The 19805-nt window shown below is 41.8% G+C and overlaps 1 protein-coding gene across 4 annotated transcripts in view; it reads left to right on the forward strand.

Annotated features, from left to right (window-relative positions):
- TASP1 (taspase 1) overlaps positions 1 to 19805 on the forward strand; it is a 224660-nt gene that overhangs the window by 190176 nt on the left and 14679 nt on the right. For 3 of the 4 annotated variants that reach the window (XM_077282568.1, XM_077282569.1, XM_077282570.1), the window contains 2 exons: positions 11410 to 11520; positions 11599 to 11672. The exons of the other annotated variant lie outside the window; for it this stretch is intronic. In XM_077282568.1, the coding sequence (XP_077138683.1) occupies positions 11410 to 11520; positions 11599 to 11672 (185 nt within the window). The remainder of the gene's footprint in view (positions 1 to 11409; positions 11521 to 11598; positions 11673 to 19805) is intronic. 4 annotated transcript variants of the gene reach the window in all.

Genomic DNA, 19805 nt, shown 5'->3' on the forward strand with positions numbered 1-19805 from the left:
GCTCAGATTAGAGACCAGGTCAATGCCACACAGAGTTCTAGCAGCAGACACATCTCTACAACAACTGTTAAGAGGAGACTTTGTGCAGCAGGCCTTCATGGTAAAATAGCTGCTAGGAAACCACTGCTAAGGACAGGCAACAAGCAGAAGAGACTTGTTTGAGCTAAAGAACACAAGGAATGGACATTAGACCAGTGGAAATCTGTGCTTTGGTCTGATGAGTCCAAATTTGAGATCTTTGGTTCCAACCACCGTGTCTTTGTGCGACGCAGAAAAGATGAACGGATGGACTCTACGTGCCTGGTTCCCACCATGAAGCATGGAGGAGGAGGTGTGATGGTGTGGGGGTGCTTTGCTGGTGACACGGTTAGGGATTAATTCAAAATTGAAGGCATACTGAACCAGCATGGCTACCACAGCATCTTGCATCGGCATGCTATTTCATCCGGTTTGCGTTTAGTTGGACCATCATTTATTTTTCAACAGGACAATGACCCCAAACATACCTCCAGTGATGGGATGCTACGCCAGATGACCTGACCTCCACAGTCACCAGACCTGAACCCAATTGAGATGGTTTGGGGTGAGCTGGACCGCAGAGTGAAGGCAAAAGGGCCTTCTGGGAAATCCTTCAAGATTGTTGGATACCATTCCCAGTGACTACCTCTTGAAGCTCATCAAGAGAATGCCAAGAGTGTGCAAAGCAGTCATCAAAGGAAAAGGTGGCTACTTTGAAGAACCTAGAATATAAGACATAATTTCAGTTGTTTCACACTTTATTGTTAAGTATATAATTCCACATGTGTTAAGTCATAGTTTTGATGCCTTCAGTGTGAATGTACAATTTTTATAGTCATGAAAATACAGAAATTTTTTTAAATGAGAAGGTGTGTCCAAACTTTTGGTCTGTACTGTATTTATAAAATGAAGGTATTTAGTGCACAAATTGACCAGTTCATGTGAGCCCACCAGCCATGACAAAGTGTACCTTTGTTTTTTTGTGCTATTGTCATTGTGTCCATTTATAAAGAAATCTGAGTATGGAAAAATATGAGATTTGTAGCTGAAAGTTTAGCTTCCTATCTTCATAGCTACAGCCCTGCATTGATCTGAATTGGACCTGCAGAAATTAATGGACATGCTACAGTGATATTCATATTATTATTATGATATATATTCATTCAGATATGTAGAATAGATTTTCAGCACTTTAGTTTCTGAAACCAATCTGCGGCATGTGAATATGACCTAAGATGATAATCTTTATTTAAATAGCGCCAACATATTCCTCAGCGCTTTACAGTTTAACAGTTTCAAACATAAAAGTCATAAGTAACAATGTTAGCAATACAATAATTAAAGCAAAATGAGATGACCCTGCTCGTGAAAGCTTACACTCTACAATGAGGTGGGGGAGATACAAAGTACAGGTGTGTATTTACAATGATGTATTTACAATGATGGTCCAGCCATCTTCAGGGGGTGCGGGATAGATGGAGGTAGTGAACGGGCTACACACACACACAAACATAAAATTATTTTGATTAGTGAACGTGATAGGCCGCTCTGAACAAATGTGTTTTGAGGGAGCGCCTAAAACTATGCCAATTGTGGATGGTCCTAATATCTTGGGGTAGAGCATTCCAGAGGATTGGCGCAGCACGGGAGAAGTCTTGGAGTCGGGAGTGGGAGCTACGGATTAGTGCAGAGGTTAGTCAAAAGTCATTTGCAGAGCGCAGCGGTCGGCTAAGCCGATAGACCGAAATGAGGGAGGAGATGTATGGGGGTGCCGCACTGTGGAGAGCTTTGTGGGTGAGAACAAGCACTTTGAATTGGATTCTATAATGAATGGGCAGCCAGTGTAACGACTGGCGAAGAGCGGACACTTCGGAATACCAATTAGCTAGATGGACAACCCTGGCTGCTGCATTAAGTATAGACTGGAGAGGGGAAAGTCGAGTGAGGGGGAGGCCAATTAATAGAGCGTTACAGTAGTCCAGGCGGGAGTGGATCAAGGCGACAGTGAGGGTTTTTGTTGTTTCCATGGTGAGAAAAGGGCGGATTCTAGAGATGTTCTTTAGGTGTAAGCGGCACGAGCGGGCAAGAGATTGTACATGGGATGTGAAGGAGAGATCGGAGTCAAACCTAACACCCAGACAGCGTGCCTGCTGCCGGGGTGTTGTGATGTTACCCACGGAGAGGGAAATGTCAGATCTAGGGAGGTTAGTAGATGGCGGGAGCACAGGAAGTTCAGTTTTGGAGAGGTTGAGTTTCAGATAGAGAGCGGACATAATGTTGAAGACTGCAGACAGACAGTCAGTGGTGTTCTGTAGTACAGCTGGGGGTAAGGTCAGGGGATGACGTGTATAGTTGTGTGTCATCAGCATAAAGATTTTACTGAAAGCCAAATCTGCTGATGGTCTGTCCAATTGGGGCCATGTAGAGGGAGAAGAGAAGGGGACCAAGGACTGAGCCCTGAGGTACCCCGAAAGGGAGAGGAAGAGGAGATGAATGGAGCCAGAGAACAGAACACTGAAGGAGCGGTCGGAAAGATTGGAGGAGAACCAGGAGAGAGCAATGTCCTTTAATACCTAGTGACTGGAGCCTAGAGAGTAGGAGAGGGTGGTCAACAGTGTCGAAAGCTGCAGAAAGGTCGAGAAGAATGAGCAGAGAGTGGTCACCTTTACACTTTGCTGTCAGAAGGTCATTGGTCACCTTGATGAGTGCAGTTTCTATTGAATGTAGGGGGCGGAAACCGGACTGTGAAGGGTCTAGGAGGAGGTAATGGCTAAGGGGAAGTAGATCAGGCGCTCCAAGAGTTTAGAGATGAAGGGGAGATTGGAGACCGGTCTGAAGTTATTTGTGCAGGATGGGTCGAGGGCGGATTTCTTTAGTAATGGAGCAATGATAGAGTGAAGGAGGAGAGGAAAATGCCAGAGGAGAGTGAGAGATTAAAGATTGTAGTTAGGTGAGTTGTGACAACTGAGAGAGAGAGACTGGAGGAGATGTGAGGGAATGGGGTCGGTAGGGCTTGTAGTCGGACAAAAAGAAGAGAGGAGCTTGGAGACTTCTTCTGTGATGGGATCGAATGTGGAGAGTGAGTCAGGGGAGATGCAGGGGAGGGATGGGAGTCACTGCACTTGGTGTCTGGGAGCGGACTTCCTGATGGATATTATCTATTTTCTCTATAAAGTGGGAGGCCAGGTCATCAGCACAAATGTCTGTGATAGGGGCTTGTGCTTTTGGCCTGAGGAGGGAGTGAAAGGTGTCAAAAAGTTTCTTGGGGTTGTTGGATAGTGAGAAGATCAGAGTGGTGAAGTAGGTCTGTTTGGCGAGGTGAAGGGCAGAGATATAGGTTTTTAACATAAATTTGAAGTGTATGAAGTCTTCTGGTGTGCGAGTTTTCCTCCATAAGCGTTCAGCACACCTAGAGCATCGCTGGAGATATCGGATTTGTGATGTGAGCCAGGGCTGTTTTACTCTGTGTTTAGAGGTTCTGAGGGTGAGAGGAGCTACTTGGTCAAGGGTGCTTCTAAGAGTGTCATTGTAGTGATGTACAGCCAGATCAGGACAGGAAAAAGAGGAGATTGGGGACAATGATGAGTGTAGGGAGTCTGAAAGTGTGTGAGGGTTAATAGCATGTAGATTTCTGAATGTGTGGTAGGTAGGAGTGTGCTGGGTTGGGCGAGGAATTGTGAGTGTGAAGGAGAGAATGTTGTGTCAGAGAGGGGAAGCGGTGAGTTATCTAGGTAGGAGATAGAACAGAGACATACAAAGACCAGGTCAAGGGTGTTACCGTCTTTGTGTGTTTCAGAGGTTGAGAGCTGTGAGAGGCCTAGAGAAGTGGTTAGTGAAAGCTGGGATGCAGATGTGGAAGTGAGGCTGTTAATGGGGATGTTGAAGTCCCCCAGGATAAGGGTTGCTAGTTCTGAGGACAGCCAGGCAGAGAAATGGTCCAGGAAGTGGGTGCGTGATACTGGGGGCCGGTATATGTCCGCTACTCTGAGGGAGACCTGGAAAGTGCATTGTGGGGACAGGAGTATGCCGACTCCACCACCATGTCTGTTTGTGGGTCACAGGGAATGAGAATTGTAAGCCACCATGGGAAATGGCAGCAGGAGAGAAAGTATCAGAATCCTGAATCCAGGTTTCTGTGAGGGCCAACAGATTAAGAGAGTGTTTCAGAAAGTAATTGTGTAGGAAAGGAAGCTTGTTACATACAGACCGTGGATTCCAAAGGGCACAATTAAAAGAAGGAGATGAAGGAGTGCAACTAATATTAGTAATATTAGTAAGGTTTCAAAGTGAGGTAGGGTAGGGGTTGAGGTTGGGGGAGGGTGGACCAGAGTTGGGGAGAAGTCCCCTGAAATCAGTAGGAGTAGGAAGATAAAGAGCAAGTAGTTTGGGGAATTGTACAAACTTTTTTGTACAATGTGTTTGGGCAAGATGGGCTGAGGTTTTTCAGGAAGGTGAGAAGTGCATGGGAGCTGTACATGAGAGAGGGAAGGAGAGAGGAGCTGATGAATATGAGTCGTGATCGAGGGGGGATTTGGCAGGAATGTGGATTGCAAGGGAACACAGGAGGATAGGAATAAGGCTAGGTTCACATTGCGTTAATGTGTGCACGCTAACGGACAGCGTTGCACGGCGAAAATGTCGCAATTAACGCCGTGCAACGGGTCCGTTAGCGCACCCATTTTGACAGCAATGTAAATTTCGCCTGTAGCGCATCGCTAGCGCGTGCCTTTTCCGGCTCGCGCTGGCGATGTGCCGTTCTTTTGTGATGCGCCGCGGACGCTGCTTGCAGCTTGCTTGCGGCGTGCCCGAGGTCCGTTCCCCGCTCTCGCAGATCGGGGATCTGCTAGAGCGGGGACGTTAAAGCGACCCCTAAACGCGGCCCCGAAAAAAACATTGCGTTAGCGCAATCCGCTAGCGCTAAACGGATTGCCCTAACGCAATGTGAACCTAGCCTAAAGCACATGGATAGAAGGGAGAGCAGAGTGTGGGTTACCTGACTCCTGCCCTGACTAACTGCCATGGAATAACTGCCTTTTGATCGATGCTCATCTTCTGGATGCTTTGCTTTGGGGATGCTCACGTGCACCCCCACATACGTGAACCCCTAAGGATGTTTCTAAATTTATAGTCCACAATACTGGGTCAGAAGAGATGGATTGTGGGAACTGATTGGGGATAATTTGGCAGCTGGGGACAGCACACCAGGGGGTGGTTAGATGATCAAAGACATTAGGTCTGGCTAAATCTATTTGTTAGAACACCTTCCACCAGATAAGATCTACACTGATCCCAGTCATGGATATGCAACAGTGAGTATTAAGTACAATAATGCACCAAATTAATTACACCAATGAATTAGCAGTCACATTAAAATATGTTTCTAGATGGTAAAGCGAAAGATGACAGACAGCAAGCAGAGGGAATTTGTACCATTAGAATATATTGCAGGAGATGAGATGTTAATTGTATTCGGTTAAAAGCTGTTGCCTGTATACCATGAGTCGTTCTTACCACCAAATAACTGTCTATATTTTGTATCACAACGGAAAATTGCAATTGTGTGACATCTCAGCGTATGCAACCTGATGCTAATTTGGTATCTTCTTAGTGGGATTGTGGTACCTTACTGCATAGAGTTGTGGATTCTAAAAATTGAAAAACGAGTAACCTCCATTTTTTTTTATTTCCTGAAAATAGAAAACTTTGTAATATATCTTATTAGAAAAATTAATTCTCAAATTTCCTAAATATGTGGGGGGAAAAATTGTTTTCATTAAATACAGATTTTCCCATTCCCGAAATAGATAATTGGTGTCAATTTCTCTTCTCTTTTAGCTAGAACTTGCAGCAGAATATCGGTGCCTCATCCCTCCATAGAATTTTTAGATCCTATCTCAGTGGTGGGAAAACCTGTCTTCGCTGAAGACAGATTTTACCCATGAATCGAGAATGAATGATCAGTCCTGGAGGAGAAAGAAGCAGATTTCTGTGATAACATATATTATAAAGTTGCTTATTTTCATTTGTATTAATGTATTAAATAAAAATTAAACCAATGGTTACTGTAAGGATTTGTTTTAGTTTTATTTTTTTGCAGTGTTCACAGTGTACTAAAGGATTCTTCCTGTCAATGAGTTAGAGATGGTGGATTTACGGACCTGCCACGGGTCAGCTTTAACATCTCTACTGTTCACAAGCGTGAAAGATGTGTAATAACTGAAATCTTGCACCCAATAACGTTGCGTTCTAATCCTCGCTGTTCTCAAATTTCCCCTGCCTTTACCCCATGCTGTTCCTGAGATGTTTTTTCCCCTTCATGTTGATTCTCTGTCCTCCAGCTCCCCTGCTCTTTTCTTATCTTGGCAAGAACATCATCTTCTGTAAAGGAGGTGAATAGTACCGTCACATTTACCGCTTTTTTTTTTTTGCAAGGCTGGGTTAAATTCACAACATAGCTACTTTGATCTCGCTTCATGCTATGAAGAGCTTTGTAAGAAACAATGCCCTGAATATATTTGTCAGTGTAATCACCTGCTGAACAATTCAGCGCATAGAGAATAGTAATGTCTTTGTGCATGGATTAATACTATCCACATCATGCATCAGTCCCATTCATCATTTTCCTTCTTCTCTTATTTCACATGAACTGTAAGCCCCTGGACATTCTGTGCATTAGTCTATATTTCTGGGAATTTTGTTTACCAAATTGCTGCTTCTCTAATCATCTTTTTTTTTTTTTTTCATTCTTGGCTAAGAGATCTTTCAAGTGTTCTGTACTTTGCCCTTTCTTATTTAACTTCATACACAGCTGGTGAAGTTTAGGAGAAGAAATAAAGTGTAACCAATTCCACCAGTGCTTCATTAATTCCAGGGCCATTTTTAGGCAAAGTGGGACCCTAGGCAAAAGTTTAAAATGGGGCCCCAAATGCTAACTTATTGCACATCACACAGAAACATTTCTGTTGTATTTACATGTGCGGAGTTCAGACCGCTAAACGAGTGTGGTCGACAATATTGAAGTCGTTCGACACTTGTTTCCCAGTCTCTTTACACTGGCTAAGGAACAGTGATGGCGAGAGAACGATCACTAATAGATCAATCTGTCCCCATACAGTATCATGTTATCAGCAGCATATCTGCAGTTTCCTCCAGGCAATGTTCTGCTGAGAACTAGGATTATTGTTCCAGTATAACCAACCCAATCACTTGATGAGTAGGCTGTGTTTTGCTTGTTTAGTATAATACACCCCATAGTCCTCCATATAATACACTGTGTTCCAAATTATTATGCAAATCATATTTCCTCATATTTTCTCTAAATTACCTATCTGAATTGCAGTCATTGTTATTTTCCAGTCATCTACTATTCTAGTATAATTGCAATGTTTTGGAACAAACTGCCTATGAAAACAGTATCTTTTAAAAAAAAAATAAACACTCAAAATGCATGTTCCAAATTATTATGCACAGCAGAGTTTTCAACCTTTTTTTTTATTTTGAAAAAAAAAATGGTCAATTGTGAAGTTATAAGCATTATCAGCCTATTACAAAATGAAATCAAACAGTTTTCAAGTGAAAACTTTATTCTAGGTGATGTTACATTTGCACATAGGACCCCTTGTTCGAAAGAAGCTTCTGAACTCTCTCGTTCATTGAATTTGTCAGTTTTTGGATGGTTTCTGCTTCAATTGTTTTGCATATGGACAGAATACCCTCCCAGAGCTGTTGCTTAGATGTGAACTGCCTCCCGCCATCATAGACACTTCTTTTGATGATGCTCTAGAGGTTCTCAATGGGGTTAAGGTCAGTGGAAGATGGTGGCCACACCATAAGTTTGTCCTCTTTTATGCCCATAGCAGCCAGAGATGCAGATGTGTTTTTTGCAGCATGAGACGGTGCATTATCATGCATGAAAATGATCTTGCTGCAGAAAGCACGGTTCTTCCTCTTGAACCATGGCAGGAAGTGTTGTTTTAGAAACTCCACATAGATTATGGAGTTCATCTTTACCCCTTCAGGGATCATAAAGGGGCCGACAATCTCTCTCCCCATGATTCCAGCCCAAAACATTACTCCACCTCCTCCTTGTTGGTGCCTTAGCCATGTTTTCATGGGGTGTCCATCAACCAGCCATCTTCCACTCCATCCATCTGGACAATCGAGCGTTGCACGGCACTCATCGGTGAACAAAACTGTTTGGAAGTCAGTCTTCATGTATCGTTTGGCCCACTGGAGCCATTTCTGCTTGTGTGCAGTGGATAGAGGTGGTCGACAGGATGGCTTACGCACCTCTGAAGGACCCTGCATCTTGTTGTTCTGGGGAAGTTGGAGGCACCAGCAGCTTCAAAAACTTGTCTGCTGCTATGACAAGGCATTTTTGCAGCTGCTCTTTTAACCTTACACAATTGCCTGTTGGAAAGAGCCCTCAATTTTTCCTTATCAGCACGCACACGTGTGTGCTGGGAATCAGCTACATACTTCTTGATTGCGCGATGATCACGACGAAGTGTCTTGGCAATGTAGATTGTAGTCATGCCTTGACCTAAATACTCCACAATTTGTTGCTTCTCAGCAGCCGACACATCTTTTTCTTTCCCATTTTGGCAAAAAATGTAGGCTGCTTAATAATGTGGAACAGCCTTCTTAAGCAGTCTTGCCTTTATTTGGACACACCTGCCAAACTAATTTGCACAGGTATCTGCAATTGCTTTCAGTGATATAAAGCGCCCTGGCACACATCACCATCAATGAGTTTAAATGACAAACAAAAAAATTTCAACCTTATCACTCCTAAACTCTTTCTGCATAATAATTTGGAACACAGTGTATAATGTGCATGACAGTCCTTCATATAGTATAATACACACCCCATAGTCCTCCATATAGTATAATACACTTCCCATAGTCCTCCATATAGTATAATACACTCCCCATAGTCCTCCATATAGTATAACTCCCCATAGTCCTTCATATAGTATAATACACTCCCCATAGTCCTCCATATAGTATACACTCATAGTTCTTATAGTTCTTCATATAGTATACTGCATTCCCCACAGTCCTCCATATACTATAATATACTCCTCATAGTCCTCCATATAGTATAATGTGCCCCCCCATAGCCCTCCATGTGGTACAATGCACTCCCCATAGTATAATGCACCCTATAGTTCTTCATATAGTATAATGCATTCCCCATAGTCCTCAATACAGTATTATGCTGCTCCCCAGGGTTTTTCTTGGAAAACCTAACTAATTTTATTAAACACAAAAGTGTTCAGAGCACTTAAAAGGGTTTTACCAAGTTTGGATGTTAACTTCCTAATTGCTGGGGGTCCGACCGCTGGGATCCCAACGATCCATCCCAAGAGCTGAGGCTCTCTATGGAGCGGTGGTCAATCATATGCACCTACATTCTATAACAGTAAGAGTACCATAGACCCGCCAAACACACTGTCCAGTGGTCCCATTCACATGGGGTTCTTCAGTACCCAGATTTTCTGTATTTGTAAAGGTCCCAGTGGTCAGACCCCCAGCGATTGGGAAGTTATCCCCTATGTAATGGAGAGGGGATAACATCTAAACATTGTACAACTCTTTTAAGATGATGTCAAACACTGATATCCAAAAACCTAGAAATCCAAACCTAATTTTGTTTTCCGACCCTTCCTTGCTGTTCACTCTCTGTTTTAACCTGTTGATGTTCACTTTTCCTTTCTTTTTCAGGAGTCTTAAACATAACAAAGTTCTGCTGATTTGGAATTTGCTTCTAACTAATTGAACATCTGTTTTTCTTGCACGTTCCCTCTGTTTTAATTCCTAAGTTTGCCCTTTTAAACCATCTGCAATCTGGTTTCTGTTGGTTATTGCTTTCTTTTCTCTGCTGAAGTGCCCTAACAAGAGTAACCTTCTGATTGAGTTATATGATCCCTGCCATGTAACTGAATCACAATATCTTCCCTTCTAGTTCTTTGATACTTGTTCGCAGTCACTTTTTAGCTTCTCTTCTTTAGTAACTAGCTGAGCTCCATAAAAGACCTTGATTTCACTATATATTGTAATGTTGTATTATTGCAGTATATAGTATATATACGAGACCAGACAAATTTTGCTCAAATTCTCTAAAAGAACTAAATAAAATGAAAAATCCAAAAAAAAACCAAAAAACATAGTTTGATATAGATAAAAATTTGAATCTCTCCTGCCATATTTCCCATATAAAAATAAAGTAAAAGAAACCTTTTTGGTATTGGCATGACCATAAAAGACCAGTCTATCAAAATATAAAATTAAATAAGACATATGGTAAACGTCTTAAAGAGAAAATAAAGTGAGCCACCAGGAATGTGGTTTCACAGTCACCACACCCCCCTAAACTAATGCAAAAACGATCAAAATGTTGCAAGCCCCCCAAATTGACATCAATAAAACAATCCGTTCGTGCCACACATAAAAAAAAAGCCAGTTTTGCGAAAATTTTCCCAAAATGCGGTTTACAGAAACATAATACTTTAGACGCTAACTAGAGAACTGAAATTGTTCAGTGCAATTTCTGAATTGGCGTGGATACTTACTATCAGCAATCCCCAACATGGAAACATAAAAAAGTTGTATTTTCCCAAGTGTGCAGTCTAGGAATAGAAGAGCATTGTCTTCTCTTCTTAACCTGGAAAATCATATTATCTCGCAATGAATGCATTAAAAACAGAACCCCAAATAACAATTGAGTATTCACAATTTATTTATTTTTTTATACACCTACTTGGAATTTTTTTTCTTATTTTTGATACAATGGATGGTGTCTTTCAGAAGTACAACTCCCATTAACAACATTTAGCACGTGTCTACAGCATAGGTCATAAGTGTATGATAGCAAGGAGTCTGACCGATCACGAGTGGGGGGGGACTCAAAGTACCCTGTGTGCAGTAATGGCATAAAGCCTGCAAGGAATAAACACTACAGGTTTATTGTCTCCCTCACACTGCTAATGCTGAGCATACATTAATTTACCACTACTTGGAAATAATCTAGGTCAACATTGAATCTGTTTTGGTCATGTGATCACCTAGGTGTTTTTTTTCCTTTGAGACGGTACTAATTTTTACACTGCACCCACCCACCCTCCCATTGAGCTTTGGCTGGTAATGTGGCTCCATACACCAGTTGGATCTCCTTCAGGAGAACCAATAACCACTCAACACTGGAAGCAAGTAAGCCAAAAAGGGCTTACGATAAGTAACTGCAAGCAGAGATCTTGAGGGGAACCTCGAGGAGTTGATTACTTTTATTTGCAAGAACTGTTTTTAACCCCCCACATTTTTTTTTCATTATAATGATCAGTATTTTATCACGTGTCATATAAATTGTTTAACCGAAGTAATGATTTTTAGGTTCACCCTTCCTGGCTAATGAAGATAGCATTCTTGGTGGTGTAATTGTTCTCCGATCGTGTAGATGTTCTTCGAAGCTGGACTCGGCAGACAATAAGCAGGCTCTGCTAGGTACAGAAAAGCAAATCTTAGTGGTTTAGCCCTATGTTCATGTCTCTGCGTACCCTAATTCCTACTTTTCCCTTGCAGTTGAGTTCCTGTGGAGCCATACTACAGAGAGCATGTGTGTTGGTTACATGTCTGCTGAGGATGGCAAAGCCAAGGTTTGTAAAGTGTGACTTGTTTCTAATCACTAACAGGTTCTATGGAAGCCAAAGCATTCACTAAGACTTTTCTGCATATGAAAGTTAGGATTGACAATGAGTCTCGTTCCCAGAAAGTAATTTATCACTAAGCATTACCAAAAAATACCCTAATATTTGAAAATTGTCTTTCTTCCCAGTCAGGGATGAACAATAAACTTAGATGTTCATTTATGTTATCTCACTCTCTAGATTCTAAAGTATACTGTTTGTTCTGTTGTCTCCTCCATTCTTGTCCAGTTCGTTTAGGATTTACATTTTGTTCTGCGTTATGGCAGCTAACTGGTTTGTGAAAAAAATATATCACCTATCCGTCGGTGGACGTCAACAGCTGGGAGCCGCATTAGTTGGTAGATTTGGAAACTGTTATTCCTGATAGAATAAAGAGACCGTGCATATGATTGACCTATAGGCCGTTCATTCACTATGGGTCTGTCAAGCACTTCACTCTTCTTTTTCCAGCACCCTTATAGAGAATGGAGCTCCCGACCTACTGCTGTTTATCAGTGCAGATCCCAGCTGTGGGACACCCACCGATCAGCAAGTTATCATCTTCATGTTTACTGGTTATAAGTATTGATGAGAGAACGTGCTTGGATAAGGTTTTATCCGAGCATGCTCGTGTGCTAAGAGTGTCTTCATTGTGCTCAAAAAATATGTTCAAGTCCCCTCAGCTGCTTGCCTCGCGGCTGTTCGACAGCCGCAACACATGCAGGGATTGCCGAAGAGCTTGCCAAAGATGATTGGTTATCACACGAGCTTGTTCTGATAACTCCTTATCTGAGCACGTTCGCTCATCACTAGTTAAAGCTTGTTTTTACTATATAACCCCTTTAAAAATAAGTTTCCACTTTTACTTTGCTTTTTGGGCACCATGTCTGTGTGAGATTTTTATTTTTTTGGCCTCCTAATTGCAGCTGGTCTTTTTTTCCTTGTATTAATTTTTTTTTTCATATGTAAGCAAATTAGTTGAATTAGACAGATAAACCTGTATAAAAAAAGTGTAAAATACAGTATTGTTTTCTCTAACTATAAGACACTTTTTTCCTCCCAAAATTTGGAAGAAAATGGGGTTGTGTCTTATAATCTGGATGTGCCTGCTGTGGATGGGGAGGTGGTGGGGGAGCAGCAGCTGTGGATCAGCGTGTCACAGTAGTTAAAAGCCGACTGCTGCGGCTAACACCTGTGCACAAAGATAAAGAGAAATGAATATTCACTGCTCCCCACGCCCATAGTTCCTCCTACATCTGTCCACTGAAGCTGGCACTGAGAGGTGGGAGGAACTATGGGCTTAGGGAGCATTCCTCTTTAACATCGGACACAGTAGATGCAGCCACTGGTTCCTGCGGCTGCTGGGCGATCACGTGTGCCCGCTACTAAGGAGAATGAATATCCACTGCTCTCCACGCCCATGGGATACAGTGCTAAAACGGGCCAAATGACCTTCAGGGTACATTCCCGTGGGACACAAACACAGCAAATTTTCTTTCTGAATTTTTCACATGGAAAATCTGCACTGTTTTGCAGTAGCCGTGCGGTGTGAGATAGTCTGAGAGACTATCAGACCCCTCATGCTCCGCCACACATGATGGCTTCATCAGGGGTTACCCTGAGCTTTCTCTTTCAGGTGACTAATCAGTTCCTTGATCTGACCTTTATTATTACAGGTATTAATTTCTTGGGATAGCTTGTTCTCATTCGGTTATTCTGGAGTCGGTGTGCCACTTTAGATTATATTATTCTTGATTGATATGCTATAACATTGGGCAGAGTCATATTTATATGCATATTTGTATTGTCTTATGTTCTTAACAGCAATTCTTTTGTATTACTGTTGGATCATTTCGAGTTATTAGATGCTTCTATGTGGTAGACTGTTTGATATACCGTGGGTGTCTCGATGGCTTGTTCCCCCCGATTTTAAGGCATCTTATGCGCATAATCTCATTATGACCATTTTTGGGGGAGTGTTTACCACCGATTTCACCCTTTGCAGTGCAGTGCAAAGAAGGAAATATGCAGCTTTAACACACATTATTAGCAATGATAATTGCAGCCAAAATTCCGAATGGCAAGTCTGTTTTTTCATATAGTACATATTTCTGCTGAAATTCAAAAAGAAAATAGCAGAAAATGTTGTGAGATTAAGCTTTAAAGTGAATTGATGAGCAGATTTTACAATGCAAACTGTATACATTATTATTAAATATATCAGACTTGATGATATTGGTGTATTTCCTTTGAAAATACATGTCAGAATTGCTAAATATTCCCTGATATTAAGATGTGCATTTTATAAATCTAGCTATAGAGTGAATGAGTTCTCAAGTCCAAGGTTAGTCAGTCTCCAACCACCTAGCCTGAGAGCTGCAGCTTATACTGAGCAGTGTGAGAACTCAGCAAGGAGGCGGTACGCTGAAGTTCTGTCAATCAGGGTGAAGATTGATTTAATCGTTCATACAGGATTATACTGCTATTATGACATGATTTTTTTTTTTTAAGTACATCGGCCTCATAATATAATATATATTAATAATGTATGCAGTTTGTATTGTAAAATTTGGTGACCAATCCATACTAAAATATATCCAAAGGTGGAACATCACTTAAAGTATTGTGTATTCAGTTTAAAGGGGTTGTGCCCTTTCAGAATAGTTTTTCCAATAATCTCCATAAGTAGTAAAAAAATAAAATAAACTGAGTTGTACTTACCCTCCCTGGGTCCAACGCTGGCTGTCTGCTGCTGGTCAGTCTGTGTTGTTCACCTGACGTTCTGACTTCACTTAAACGGCGCTGCAACCAATCACTGATCTTAGCGGCTCTACCGATGTGGACAGCACAATCTGCTGGGCTCGCTGATTGGCTGCAACGTTCTCAAATGTGATGTCAGCGGCGGATACGCAGCTTCGGCCCTGGGCAGCATAAGTAAAGCACAGTTTACCCTTATAGAGGAAAAGGTTTTCTGAAAGGAGACCTCCCCTTTAAGCTAAACCAGAAGCCCCGTATATGCATGTTTTCTGTGTGTAGTAATTATATGTGCCCTTATGTTGATTATAATCGGATTATCCAACAAACTGACAGCGGAACATGAACGAGCTCGTTATAGCGCCCCTGATGGAAGACTACGGGTTATGGACCAGAAAAACACTACGGTTCATTTTGGCAAAATGAAAGGCTTGATCCACATTCAAAGCATTTCATATCTTTTTGATGGTGAAAAGGGATTAGGAACAGATGCCGTAGGTGACGAATTTCACACTTTACAATATTGCAGATAGCTGGCTTCTATATCTGATTCATCCAGATTTACTATTCTGCTCTCAAAATAAAACCGTTTATTCTTTTCAGGTGGTTAACTTTGTGGCATTGATTTTACACTCAATTTTTTTTAATATTCTTTAGAAATTCTATTTTATTTAGGGGTGAGGTTAATGCAGATTCACATTGAATTGGGGCTTAAAACTGCCACAACATACATTTCTAACCACAGAAGAGGTGTGCGCTGCTTTCCTGTGTTTAGAGGTGTCGGGGAACAAGGCAAAACTGCCCCGCTGAGGGAATCGTGTTACTCACTTTCACGGAGTGTTCTCATGTTTTAGATGTGGGGTTGGTATTTTAAGAGGTGTTTTTATTGTGTTATGAACTCATTTTCAGATTTTTCTTTTTTCCCCACGGTGACCATAGACGGGGACGAAGATGGCGAAACATAAAAGTTTAACCTAAATACTTTTATTTACATAAGTTAGGGCTACATTTCTTCATCTTATGTTATGACTAAAGAGAACGAGATTCATCTACTAAATAGAACGAGATTCGTCTTTTCAACTATTGCTTTATTTCTTAGTTTATGAAAGTTCAATAAAAACTATAACATTTTATGTCCTTTTCTTTTTTTTTAAATTTTTTTTTATCCAATATGTAATATGGGGTCCCAGATAAAGCCAAGTGCAGTGCTCAGCTGGCGCACAGGGAATGAGTGGCGCAGTTATCGAGACCGGAGTGGGTGCCATAAATCCGACTCCCACTAATCTAATCTATATATTATCACCAATCCTTTGGATAAGTAAAAAAAAAACACATTAGGCTCAAAAAAGAAAAATTATCATATATTCACCTTTTCAGCCCCTCACCGTACCTATTTTTTTCTTTTTATTATCTTTTGTTTTTGACAGATTTTATAGTAGAAGCAGATATTTCTGGAGATTCATGCCAGGGAGACTCGGCGAAACAATTTCTAATCATACATTCTTGGGATTGGCAGAGCACCAAAGCTAGTATTCTAAAACTGTAATCTTGCGTATTAGGGTTTCTTTAAATGGTAAATTAGAACCTTAATAATAATTTTATTCATCTTCATAAAACATAAAAGGGCAGGTGGTAAACCACATACAATTAAAAGCCGTAATCCCATCTGCCCGGCACTTAGTGATACATCCTTGTAATAATGCAGCCTTGTTCCCTGTCATTGTATAGTCATGTCTCCGACTTGTGTGGTTTCTCTGGAAATCTTTACCAACCACATTTCCTTCTTCTGTGGCCTAGAGCTCTACAGAACTATGGTAACATTGAGCAAGTGACTAGATTGTATAGTACAGTAGACTGAGTCAACTTTTTTTTTTTTAAACTAGGATTTTTATCATTTTAGTTGGATTCATTCAGCGAGCTCAGCAGCTCTAGCAGGGCGCTCCCGTGTAGTCAGGATCAAGGAACCCATTAGTCACCTGAAAGGCAAAGCTCAGCAGAATCATCAAATGGGATCACAGAGGGAGAGACTATCAGACCCCTCACGTTCCGCCACACATGATGGCTTCATCAGGGGCTACCCTGAGCTTTCTCTTTCAGGCGACTAATCAGTTCCTTGATCTGACCTTTATTATTACAGGTATTAATTTCTTGGGATAGCTTGTTCTCATTCGGTTATTCTGGAGTCGGTCTGCCACTTTAGATTATATTATTCTTGATTGATATGCTATAACATTGGGCAGAATCATATTTATATGAATATTTGTATTGTCTTATGTTCTAACAGCAATTCTTTTGTATTACTGTTGGATCATTTCGAGTTATTAGATGCTTCTATATGGTAGACTGCTTGATATACCGTGGGTGTCTTGGTGGCTTGTTCCCCCTGATTTGTCCACCTTTTTAAATGTTTTTATGTCCCCTTTCCTTTGCACTATATATACAAAAAAGGTATAGTTTTTCACTATTTCTTTCACCCATATGCCTTTTTATTGTGAGCATTATTGGGTTTTGTTACCAATCCTATGCCTTTGTTTTTGTTCATACTCTCCATTTTTGGTATATGGCACACTGGCCCATGTATTAATTAGATATTATTACTGCGGTGCCACTCCAACTCCCCCTTTTTTCTTTTCTAAACAACTAGTGATGAGTGAATGTGCCCAGATAGTGTTAGCTGAGCATGCTTGGGTGCTAACCGAGTGTTTTCAGCGAGCTCGATTAATATATTCTGGTCCTCGCGGCTGCATGTCTCCCAGCTGTTCGACAGCGGCAACACATGCATGGATTGCCTGTTTGTTATGGAATCCCTGAATTTGTTGCAGATGTCGAATTCACACTTGTGGGGACTCTAAGATGTTATTCGACTATGCCGAAGACACTCGTCTAGCACCCGAGCATGCTCCGATAACACCTTATCCGAGCACTTTCGCTCATGCCTAGTAACAACCCCTTTTAACTTTACTATACCAACTTCACCGCATTATAGACCTAAAATGGACATACACATTAATGTAGTTTTAGGTTTGATCTTTGACTGAAAAAAAGTCATCTTGTTCAGTCATAACACTGATGCAGCCATCAACATTTTAGTCCATATTGGCTGTTCTAGGCTATACATGTTCAATTACACCAACAAGGTGGAAGAATAATTGTCCGTAGACAAACATTATTTCACTCAATGAATTACTTTTTTCTTTGTCCAACTATCATATGAAAAAAAAATCAAACATGGCCGACTTGATTTCAGATGATGGACGTCAGTCGGTTGAACGATTTTTTAAAGTTTAACCCTACATTTGTTTAGGTGGAAATGGTTCATTTTGAGCCACCAAAGTCTGATGTTTCTGGCTACCTTAAGATCGAAATGATTTTTTTTTCTTTTTGCCTAAGGACTTCAGCATAACAAAATTATAAAATACTTCTTATAACCTAAAGTGCAATATGGACAGATGTCTGTTACCTTGCATTAATTACAGGTGTGCATGTGACTGTTTTTTTTTTTTTGTTTTGTTTTGTTTTCATAAAAAGGGGTTGTCTGATATCTGAAACCAACCATTATTATTTATTTATATAGCACCTTTGATTGACTTTGAGTTGTCCCAGGCCAAGTGTATAGATTGAGAAGAGTAAGGGTCCTAGAACAGAGCCTTGGGGGACTCCCAACAGAGAGAGTGGGATTAGGAGGGAGGGGGAGATGCTGAATGTGCGGTTGGAAAGGTATGAGGAGATCCAGGATAGGACGAGGTCTTTGATGCCAAAGGAGGAGAGGATTTGTAGTAGGAGGCAGTGGTCAAATGTGTCGAAAGCAGAGGACAGGTCTAGGAGGAGTATAGAGTATTGTCTATTAGCATTGGCCGTAAGTAGGTCGTTTGTAATTTTGGTCAGGGCTGTTCAGTTGAGTGATGGTGGTGGAAACCAGATTGTAGATTGTCAAAGAGCAAGTTAGATGAGAGGTTGGAGGAAAGTTCATTATGGATGTGCTGCTCCAGGAGTTTGGAAGCGAATGGGAGCAGCGATATTGGACGATAGCTGGACATAGCAGTTGGATCAAGGGTTGGCTTTTGAAAGATAGGCAAGGTAAGGGAAGGTTCCAGAAGTTAGTGATAGGTTGATGAGGTGGGTTAGGGATGTGATAAGATTGGCTATGAGGTTGGGGAGGAGGTGGGATGGGATGGGGTCGAGTGCACAGGTGGTGAAATGCGATTTGGAGAGGAGACAGTTAAGCTCCCCTTCAGTGATGTTGGATAGGGAGGTTATGGAGTTTGGGCATTGGTCTGGTATACAAAGGAGTTGTGGTGGTTGAACAATGAAGACGCCTTGTTTGGTCGATCTTATTTTTAAAGTGTGTGGCAAAGTCCTCAGCAGAGATGAGGGAGGTTGGAGGGGGCAGTGGGGGGCGGAGGAGGGAGTTAAAAGTTTTGAATAACTGTTTGGGGTTGTAGGATAGGGAAGATACGAGGGTTGTGAACTAGACCTGTTTAGCAGAGGTGAGAGCAGATTTGAAAGAGAGTGTTGCCTGTTTGAATGCAGTGAAGTCGCCTTGCTAATGTGTTTTCTTCCAACGCTGCTCTGCAACCCTGGACACTTGCTGGAGCTTTTTAGTTTTGTTATTGTGCCAGGTTGTCTATTGATACGTCACACTCTGCCATAAACGAGAGGGGCAACCGTGTCAATAGCTGAAGCGAGAGTGGCATTGTAGAAAGCAGTAGCACAGTCTGTGTCGTGGAGTGATGATATGGATGCCAGTAATAGAACAGAGTCAGAGAGTGTGTGTGTGCAAGGTTTCTGCGGGGGTGCGCATATTGCTGGACATGGATGACATGTGAGGAGGACAGAGATGAGAAAGTGAGTAGTTGGTAGTCGGATAGAGGGAAAGGAGAAATGGTGAAGTTAGATAGAGAGCAGAGACGGGTGAAGACCAGGTCTATTGCATGTCGGTCGGTCTGTGTGGGTGGCTGAGGAGGACCACTGAGCAAGTCCAAAAGATGAAGTAAGGGACAGGAGTTTGGAGGCTGTTGACTAAAGGGTATCAGTGGGGATGTTGAAGTCACCCATGATGATAGTGGGAATGTCAGTGGCAAGAAAGTGAAGAAGCCAGGTAGAGAATTGGTCAATAAAGGCAGTGGCTGGGCCCGGAGGTCGGTATATGACGGCCACTTGAAGGTTGGAGGGAGAGTAGATGCGGACAGAGAGGACTTCAAAAGAGGGAAGGGTAGAGGTGGGATTGGGTTAAAGGTGCAGTTAGAAGAAAGGAGAAGACCCACTCCTCCACCATGTCTGTTGCCGGGGCGAGGAATGTAGGTGAAATGCAGGCCGCCGTAAACCAGCGCAGCAGGGGAGGTGGTGTTA

The sequence above is a fragment of the Ranitomeya variabilis genome, chromosome 2 (assembly GCF_051348905.1).
Source record: "Ranitomeya variabilis isolate aRanVar5 chromosome 2, aRanVar5.hap1, whole genome shotgun sequence".
NCBI lineage: Eukaryota > Metazoa > Chordata > Amphibia > Anura > Dendrobatidae > Ranitomeya > Ranitomeya variabilis.